The sequence below is a fragment of the Dicentrarchus labrax genome, unplaced genomic scaffold (assembly GCF_905237075.1).
Source record: "Dicentrarchus labrax unplaced genomic scaffold, dlabrax2021, whole genome shotgun sequence".
NCBI classification, from domain to species: Eukaryota; Metazoa; Chordata; class Actinopteri; family Moronidae; genus Dicentrarchus; species Dicentrarchus labrax.
Genome location: NW_026136715.1, coordinates 12,313,042 through 12,323,548, shown reverse-complemented (window position 1 = coordinate 12,323,548; position 10,507 = coordinate 12,313,042). Strand labels below are relative to the sequence as shown.

Below are 10,507 nucleotides of genomic sequence, written 5' to 3'. Positions count from 1 at the left end.
GGGAAACTTTTGGGTCAAGGAGTGCAAGTCTCTTACAGCTTAAAAAAAACAAGTCCTTGAGTCTGACTGAAACTAAACACAAAAAGCTGCATAACATTGCTTATCCATGTTGTAAACTTGCTGGCTGACTTATTTGCTGTATTCATGAGTGCACGCAGGTTTGTTTATGTTAGTCTTAGATGGGAGCTCACTTGTGATTTAGCTTGTTTGCATAGAGAAGTGGTGGTGAATGCAAGACAACGGGTTGTGTCTGCAAGTTGGCAACCTGAAAAGATAAAATGACAAGCTACACATCCTGCTGTTTTCATTGCTGCCACGTTACAATAAAGGGAGACATTATAGAGGGATTCTAAGGGGACTACTTTCTGTGTTTACTTTCAGTCAGACTTTGTATTTCAGAAGATCTCGGTTAAATTTAAGTTTTCTGGAAAACTAGGAGGCTTCTTGCCCTTATAAACATTGTTGTTACTACAGCCTGCATTCCCCAAATCTCTACAATGGAGGTGCTGAGTAAGATTCTATCTTTTATCACAACAAAAATATGAGGAATACTCCTAAATTGAAAAATGCCATAAGTTCACTTAAGCACTACCACAAAAGGCAGACGCAATTTTTATTCTGAAAGTGACTTTGTCTTTTTTTGTGTGGCTCAGTTTTATCACTAACACGAAAAGGTTTCTGTATTAGTTCATATTTGATTTTTTGGATAATTTCCTCTATTATTGTTCTTTATATTTGTTAATGTATATCCTATATGGTTATAACTAATCATTTTCTGGAATGTACTTTTAATCAACCCTCCCTCCCTTGTTATTCTTAGGGTGATGTAGACAGTAACATCTTTCAAAATGGTGAAACTGACTGAAGAGTTTAATTTTGAGCTTATATTTACATCATAGCTCTTTTTTTTTACCTTTTCATGATATTATTCATATTTTGACTGCTTGTGATCTTTGTGATCTATGTAGGCCATTATCGAATGACACACACCTGAGTTATCATGATGCCTCTGTACCTGAATAAAAACCAGACCAGAGCTTAAAAGGTTGTACTTTTTCTATGCATCCTACAGTTTTTTTTTTTTTTGACTCAGCACTGGATAGAAAAGATGTGCATGGATTTTACACAAAGAATGCACAGTTTTATCACTGGCTACAGTTGCAGTAATCATCACCAAAACACTTACAAACAACACAATTCAATGGGGCAAAGTGTATGGTACCACAGAAACTTAAAAGTAACATTGGTGTTATAGTTGGGAGTTATAGAAGAAGAAAAAAAATCCCAAGTAATATTTCTTATTGTAGCCTATGGTGGCTATAATGATAAAATGGGGCGTGAGAGTGTGTGCCTGCCTGTTTGTGCGAGAGAGAGAGAGAGCGAGAGAGAGAGAGAGAGAGAGAGAGAGAGAGAGAGAGATTTTGTCTGTATCCAGTAACAGCTGGTGTCGGGGCTTAATGACCTTTTGTCTCCCGGCGGTCAGGTACGGAGAGGGGGGCGGAGATTCATAAGGAGCCGCTTCATATCGGACTGGTCCCGGCGTCCCGCACAACAAATGGCCGTGAACCGAGAGAGAGGCAGAGTGTGATCCAGGTTTTTCTTTTCTCTCTCAGTGCGACTACAGTGAGAGCTGCCTCCATGCTCACATAGTATGTTAGAAAGGGCAAGACGCGCTCTTCATCCTCACACTCTGTACATTTGATCCATCTGGCAAAAGATGGGAGAGTCCTGTTGACACCACGGAGAGATACACGCTGAGACCGACTATGGCTGTGGACGGTAAGAGCGCTTACTATTCTTTTAACTATAACAAGCCCCACAGTGTTCACGCAGGGACTTAATGTGGCACTCAGTAATGAGTTCACACTGACCTTACAGTACTTTGAGATTTTTTTTTCATCTCTCATCAGACTGCAGCAGTATATTCATACATTATTTCCATAGGGACATGTGCTTCTTAAAAATGTAATAATACAGTTGTTGTAAAAAACTGAAAATACATACAAGGCGGATTATGGTTAATCTAAAGCGTTACTGTAAGCTCCCGGAAATGAAGCTTAATAGAGACTATGCTGTATTTGTATTTTTGATTTTGGAATAACCCACTGGATCTTCATTATCCTGGCCGAGATAAAAGTTGTTTCTGTCAGGATTTTCAGATACTGTCAATGTGACTCCACTGTTTTCTGTCAGGTTGACTTGAATCTGACATAATCCTCCCTTGTGAGTGACCCAGGCAGTCACAAAGTGAAGCACTGATGCAATCAATGTTTTGGAATATTTTAATATTAATTGCAGTTAAGTAGTCCATAAATTCTTTGGTGTGCTGGGAACAGAAGTATATTGGAGGTTCAGTGTCTCTCATGGTCTGTAGTTGTACTTAACAGTCTATATTTGTGGGCCAGCACCTGGCTCACCTGGATAAATTACAGCCAGTATTCAGCTCAGGAATACAACAATGAGGCAGCGTTCTTTGTTCTTTATTCTTTTGTTTGACTAATAATGGAGAGAAAATGCTGTGAACAGATGTGCTCTTTTATTCAGAAACAAATATCTTGTTTTTTGGATATGTATGAGATTAAAGGACTTGATCCAAATGACTTAACCAAGGAGTGTTTGTGTTTTAGTAGTGTGCTTACAGTAATTTAATGTTTACATTATTACAGTAATGTTACTACAACCCTAACCTAAACTCACACCCTAACCATCATCCAAACTAATAAACCAAACAAGCTCAACTGAAAGTGGAAAACATTGAACTCCTCCTTTGTAAATACAAATTCACCATGAAAAAAGGGGCATCCTGTTTTGCAGTATAGACTAGGAAAATATATTTCTCTTATCTCTGTATCTATTATGTGTGTTTTGATTAGATGCGCAACCAATGATTATTCATTAATCTGATGATTATCTCCATCAATAGATTCATGTTCATCTATTAAATGTCAGAAAATATTATATTATTATATATTTTATAAAACCCAGGATGAAATCTTACAGTTACTTGTTTTGTCAGATCAATAGTTTAAAACCCAAAGATGTCCAGTTCGTTGTTATGTAAAACAGGGAAAAGCAGCAAATTGTCACATTTGAGAAAAATTACTTTATTATTATCAAATTATACATTATCAAAGTAGTTGCTGATTAATCTTCTGTTGATTAATTGACAATGTAGTTTGGATTTCACAGCAAACCCCAAATGTCTTAGAGACCATGTTGAAACTAAAACATATTCATTAGATGAGGTCAGATTCATGCAGCCTCAGCTTAAAACTATTGTCTGTGGTTAGAAATCTTGCCCAGTTGCCTGCAGTTTCAGGGACAAAGCTGATTAGGCATTAATTTACTGGGCATAGTATAAGTATTTTTTGATAGTTTGTACCGTTGTTGTTGTTACTGTTGTTGTTGTTGTTGTTGTTGTTGTCGTCGTTATCCAGCTTTATCTTCCCTGTGCTTCACTGACTGGTGTTTGCTCCAGGCTAACAAACTTAAGTGAAGCCTAATCAGAGCCTCTTTGTGCTCAAGGGCAATAATGCGGTTGAGAGCATCAGTGCAGTGCCAAGTGTGTTTTCCATCTGTCCTCTGTCTACTGAGGCAGGCTAGCTCTTCATTAGCATGGCTGCAGGTAGGACACTCAGTCAGATATGCATATATGCCTAGTGACACATTGGGGTATCTATAATTAATCCATAGTTTACTTAAGCATCATTAATTTACTCAGTACCCCGGGCATTGACGCCACCCTGACAGTGTGCTACGCCACTTAAACTTTAAAGAGTGTTGGTCCAGAAAGGCCCTAAAAAAACGGTTTCTGGACTTTTCAAAATCATTTATACTATCTGACACAACTGAATTACTGCCAACTGTTGGTTGGAATGTAATCATTAAAAAAATTACATCTGTGATAAAAAAAAACAAACAGACACAAATCTGTCATTCAATCCTCAAAATGGAGAGTTAGCAAAATCCAACTCCACATTCTCCACATCCTGGACCCCAATTTGTTAACCATGCATGTTTCAAGTGGGATACAGTATAATAGCTGAGTTGATTGGTAATGTTCAAATTGATTTTCACTTGTCAGGATGTTGCAATTTCATTGTTAGGTGAGCTGTCAGCTACAGGCCTCTGACACTATCAATTACAAGGGTTGAGCAGCATTTTAAATGGTTGATAGACATTTTTTTGTCTCATCTTCATGTAAATTGCTGAGAGAATCACATTTTCCTTCTTGCTGCCTGCTGCACAGCAAGTCACGCTATATAATTATGTTCCCTCCATGTTTGGCTATTCAGAGTGAATAAAATTCATCAGACGTTTGCTTAAATCGCCCAGGACATCTGGCTGCATTGTCATATCAGAGATAAGCAGCCATACAGATGATGCTACTGGCCCACTCTATTGTCCAGTGCACAACATACATGGTGGGGGGGGTTCGGAGGACTAAGAGAGAGAGAGAGAGAGAGAGAGAAAGAGAGAGAGAGCAGCATGGTCCATCCCCTGTTCACATCAATAATAGGCAATGGGGGCAACCCAGTTTGTCTGTGTGTGTCCACACCAAGAGGTAGGCCTGGCTAAGCTCAGCATGCAGGATAAAGATTTGGGCTGGTACAGAGAACGCCACACTGGCTTCCATCCATCCGTATACTGCTAAACATATGTGCTCACCATCACCCTCACAGCCTCACATGGAGACAAGCACACAGCTGGATCAGATTCCAGTAACAACCTATTTATTTATCTGAACCCCCATGTCGCTCTGAGCATGTGGGTGGATAGTCTGCTGTAGGAGGGTCGATGGTGTCTATTCGATGCCTACATGATGGACATGTGAGTAGGAAGGGGGCTAACATGTGGAGAAATGTGTATACAGTTAATGTTGCCCAATAAAAGAAGATTTAATGGGATTTTCTTCCTTTAAAATAGATTGGAATGACTCAATTACCACACGATGCCTCTGCTAAGAAAAGTATAACTGGCATTAGAGGAGAATATATAATGAATTTCCAGGCAACTCTCAACCCTCTAGACTGTTGTTAACCCTTTCTTCAAAACCCCCACCGCACACAAACACACCCTTTCTTCTGATCAGGTCCCAGAGTCGTGTGCTCAGTCAACTGTGAAATAATTGCCCCTTTCCAGTGGGGCGCTCCTGCTATGCCACCGGATTCCAATCTGTATGTGTGCCTGTGAGCGTGTGCATGTGTTTTGGTTCGTGTATGTTAATGTTTGTGTGTGAGCATGCAGATCAAGCAGAAGGGGAGCCAGCCCCCTCAGTGGGTGGGACAATGGGGGAGGCGGGTGTGCGGATTGTTAGCTTTACACAGACAAATACACCCTTTGTTTTTTTTCCTGGCATGCGTTATGTCGCTTGCTGGAGACAGCGTCCATTTGGCGCAATTGGTGTTGGAGCCAAATGTGTTGCTGGCCTCTGTAGTAAAGTAATATGGTAATAGTGTGTTAACCCCCTCAGTTACAGTGGCAGAGTGGGATTATACAGGGATTTGTGTGTGTGTGTGTGTGTGTGTGTGTGTGTGTGTGTGTGCGTGTGAGAGAGCATGCAAGCTGTTAACCTCTTTGCCCTGTCCACCATCATCCCCTACCTCCTCTCAGCAGGGAGTGTGTCACTCAATATAATGCATTGGAGAACACGCATGCACACACACCCTCCTGTCATCCATCATCAACACTCTCATCAACCGCAGCTTTACAGCTGCATCTGGCCTTAGCCTGTGGATTTCAGACTCACAGAAAGAGGAATAAATGGACAGATAGAGAGAGGAGACAGAGTGTTGGTATAAACTTGCACAGTACAGTGTATGAAATTCTCAAAATGTCTTGAAAGGGCCTTGACAGGAAAAGTGCTCATAAATTGTTCGCTCAGTTGAGTGACGTCTTGAAGGATATGTGATTTTTATTATGACTTGGCTTTTGGCCATTATTTTTACTGGTTATGATGGCAATGTACTTAGTAGTAATTTGCTAAGAACTGGGAACACAGCAACAGTGCTGTGAGAACCATAAGTGTTCAGATGATCAGACCGGTTGTAAACAAGACAAAAATCAGTCTGCAATCTGCGATGGATAGTGATTTTACAGTTTGTGTTTTTCTCTTCCAGTTAAGTTAGTTAAACTGGGAGTTTGTTAAAAACCTGTATGATGTGACAACTTATTTCTCCACCAATTCAGCATTTAACTCCTTTAACATTGCCTCACTCACAATAGATAGTTTAAAACAAATAATGGTATTTTTTTATTCCAGAGAGGAAGGCACCTACGTTATCCACAATGCAACTCAACCGTTGATAGTTCAGTTGGAAATTCAAGTGTGTTATATTATGTAGTGGCCCTTTTAACCTCGAGCTGCTAGCCTCAGTCAAAGATGAGTTGCAGGCTACAAACATTTGGTAAGTTGACATCCTTCAAACTCTGCACCTCCCAGATTTTTTTCTTTTTCAGCCCCAGCTGACCCTGAATTGGCAGTTTATCCAATTTGTTAACACATTTTTTCCACTTATGCAGTAGTTCTCCCCAAGACCTGTAAACACACTTTGGTGTGTGAAATATTTGGAGTTCCCCTTTAGGTTTCTTGCCCCCACTAACATGTGTCAGGTTATTACTTTGTCCAAATGGAAATAGACCAAAGTTATGATAAACAGTAATTATCCTTAAAGGAAACCATGCGTATTATTGGATTAGAGCACTTAAGACTCCTTGCTATAATAGTAACACAGTAATCAATTTCATTCAAACTCAGACATCCATTAGAGAGTTGGTGTTGATGGAGAACATTTTCAATTTGTGAGTTATTGATCTAATGGATTTGTCAAGTGATCCTCTAAGATGGTCCGCCAACTGTTTTGACCTCTGACCCAGTGTGCAGGGGTGGGATGAACAGAGGATGATTCAGTAGATAAACATTTACGCTCTGGTCCTACAGGCCTTTGCACAGATTGATGGGGTGGTTAAAGAGGGGAGCCTCCTTTGGTATAAATCAGCAGTGGATTAACAGGAGCAGAGTGTGGTGGATTTTGGATTCTGTTCGGAGGCGTCACACTTCAACTGTCTCATCCAGTCTGCCCTCACGGCTAACCTTGCATCCCTTTAATATTTCCAGAAATGACAAGGCTTCACCGTTCTGATCCAGTGCCCTTGTCCTGGGTCCGACTTCTTCCACCCCCACCACCACCCCTTCCTCACTCCTTTGTCTCCCTGAATTAGAATGCGCACAGGCCCATATCCAATTTCTCTTCCTTAATTAGCCTTCTGTACAGGGAGAGGGGCTGAAAGGGTGCAGGGACGGATGAAAAAGCGAGATGTAATTTTTCTAAAGGATTGCACTAATTAGGTATAATTTCATACATGGGTTGTATCCCTCATGTACCACACTGTTGTTACTTACTGACTTAATACACATAAACTCAATCACTGTCTATTTCCCCCTTTCCCATTCGCCGTATTTTTCATTCCCGCACATGCTTAATCAACTTAATCAATGTGTTTTGGCCTTTCAGATAAAGGATTTGTGTACTTTTATTTTAGGCCATAATTATGTTACTGGAATCGTAATGACTCAATTTACCATTTATGAATATTGTCCATTGTTTCTCCGCATCATTACCATCTGTCCTGAGAAAATTAGATAAGCTAAACGTGGTGAGGCCACGTTCCACTAATATGCTTGCGTCCTCCGTCTCATCCTTGGCCAGATGTCTTTCAGGCTGCAGTTTCAAGGAGGGCAGTCAACCTTTTCCCCCACTCACTATTCTGTCTATTAGAGTCTGCTAAACAAACACTCTAATTAAGTGTGGCCTTGTGTGATAGGCTAAGCTTGGAGCTTTTCACTCTTTGTTAATAGATTGGCCTGCTCCTCCTACCAAGTGCTGGGGGTCAGTGGAGCCTGTGGTTCAGATTGCCCATTAAACCAAATGGCTAATGGCTCCAGCTACACCATAACAAGGCAGACATCCATGCACACTCAGGAGCACAAGTCACGTTCATCCACTGCAAAAGCAATTACATTGCCACTCACAATCTAGTAGCATGATCTGTGGCTATGGTTTATATGCATATACAAAACTCTGTGTGTGTGTGTGTGTGTGTGTGTGTGTGTGTGTGTGTGTGTGTGTGTGACTTTGAAATTGAACATGTTTTAGACTCATCGGTTATACCTCTTCCTAAAATAGAAATCAATTTTGCTTTCTGTCTTTCCCTCTTATCAGCCTTTTAGCTGTTCCCTTTCTCCTTGCACCTCCTCCTGCTGTTCCAGCCTATATTTCACACCTTTTAAAATCGTCCTACCTCCATACGGTTCACCTTCTGCTGCATACTTTTTTGGACAAATTCCACTGTCTCTCTCTCTCTCTCTCTCTCTCTCTCTCTCCCCTCCTCTCCTGCTGTGTCCCCTGATGTGGGTTGTAATAGTGTCCTGTGAATATACAGCTCTGACAGGGTCTATGGCGGCTGGCTGTCACAGTGCTGCTCAAATGGGCCCTCAATTTACCATGTCAATAGGCAGCCAAGTGTCAGCGTGTCAGTTCCACAGCTGAGGTGGGGAGAAAGAGTTGTTTAAATTGCACTCAACTCTCTTTAACCTCTGGAACTAACATTCTTCCGACATTACTGCTTTTTCCTCACACATTCGCTGCATTTGTTGTCTGGTCTTCAGGTTTTATCCCAACTGCACTTCTCACCTCTATCTCATCTGCTTATTTTTCTGCAACATTCCTCTCTCTCAGCTCTCTGCTCACTCTTGTCATCCCCCTATAGTATCTCTCTGGAGATGCTTTAAACAAAAAAAAAAAAAAAAAACAAGCTTACCCAATCCCACAATCCTTTTCATGCTAATTAAAATGTGAGATTTTCACATCACATACTTTTCTTGTTTTCCCTTCCAAACTCACTGAGCCCAGGGGAAGCTCTGGCTGAGATATGTAAAAGCCATATGGCGCTATCAAAAAAATGTCTCACACCATGGTGAATATATATTGCAGAGATTTATAGAATGCTACTACATGGACATTTGGGAGTAGTTTAATGTGACATGCAGGTTTCTGTTTGCATATACAAATAATCTGAAATTCTGCCTTTCAGTCACAATAAGAACCCACTCTGCCTCTGATTTTCTAGATGTCACAGCCCAGAAAATGTCCTGGAGGCTGAACAGAAGAGATCCCTTTTAGCCTAAATGTAACCCATTACCTCATATGCCCCCTGCTGACTTCCTGTTGAATGATTCATTCTCAGAAAGAGATTGGGGCATGATATTGTTTATCCTATTTACCCTTTGGATTTGTGGTTGCTTATTAATGCTTTACTTTGGCCTTTGCTTCCTTTACATCAAGTGGTGGGAGAACTAGCTGTGAACGTATGCACTCTGTGTGTACAATAATGCTTTTTTGAGTGTCTGCACCCTTTTGACCTGATTTGGTCAAAATCCACTGAGACATGTGGCTGGTGTACCTTATCCGTAGATTAGGAGGGATTTGTCCCGTAAAAGTGGGAGATAGAAGCAGCAGGATTTGATTGCTTAAGTGCTGCATTGGTGTCAAAGGCTGTAAGACTGAAAGAAAAAAGAAAAAGCTTGTAGTGATACATGTACAGCTCTGTATATTTTGACTCTGTACATGCACTTGACTTTTGTGGACCTTGAGCGTCAAGTGTTATTTCTTCTCATTCCACTTCGTCTGGTTATGTTTTGTCCTCCAGTCCTGTTACGATGCTTTTATAGAACTTTGCCCCAGAAATAGTTGTTATATTGAGCTTGGAATGACAGACGTTAAAGTGGAAGCAAGACAAAACTATTGTCGCGGGAGGCAGCCGAGGTTACAGGGCTGTCAGTCAGAGTTAGTGGGGGCGGGCTCTAAGCTGTCATCCCAGCATTTCGGTCTCGCCCTACATATCAGGTCACTGGTGCTCTGCAGGCTTCGGGTCTTGGCAGGAGCAAACACGCACAAGCAGACACACACTTCTTCACACATAACTCAAGCTACATATATGCATGCAGTTTATGCACTCGTGCGTGTGCATGTGCACACACATTTGCACTTGCGGGCTGAGTCACCAACTGTGGCACAGAGAAAGATTTTCAGCTGGGAATAAAAACTGACACAAGTCACGTATTAGGCTTGCAAGAATCTCTGTGTTGTCAATTGATGGAATGAAAGCTTTTCAAAATGGATAACCAGGGGTGAGACATATCTTTTGAAACTTTTTAAACTGGTTTAGAGGCCTCCATAAATGGCGACAGCAGAGAAAAGTGCAGTTACTGTACTGAGGGATATCGGGAGAGAGGTGCACCCAATTTGGCTGAAACTGAAATAATTAAGGGTTAGATAATAAAGCTCTTCTCTCTTGTCCTCTCTCATCTAAAGTGAAAATGGGCCACAATCAGCCAGTACATTAACATGAGTCGATGTAATGGCACAGACATGGGTGTGTATGTCTGTGTGTGTGTGTGTGTGTGTGACATAGACAGAGAAAAAGCTAGTAATCAGGGTTGCTTGCA

General features: G+C 41.1%; 1 protein-coding gene across 1 annotated transcript in view; it reads left to right on the top strand.

The window, feature by feature from the left end:
- Positions 1-1,411: 1,411 nt before the first annotated feature.
- Positions 1,412-10,507, top strand: part of samd10b (sterile alpha motif domain containing 10b) — a 48,083-nt gene continuing 38,987 nt past the window's right edge. Inside the window, exon 1 of the mRNA XM_051424756.1 lies at positions 1,412-1,779. Coding sequence (XP_051280716.1) covers positions 1,767-1,779 — 13 coding nt within the window. The 5' untranslated portion in view covers positions 1,412-1,766. The remainder of the gene's footprint in view (positions 1,780-10,507) is intronic.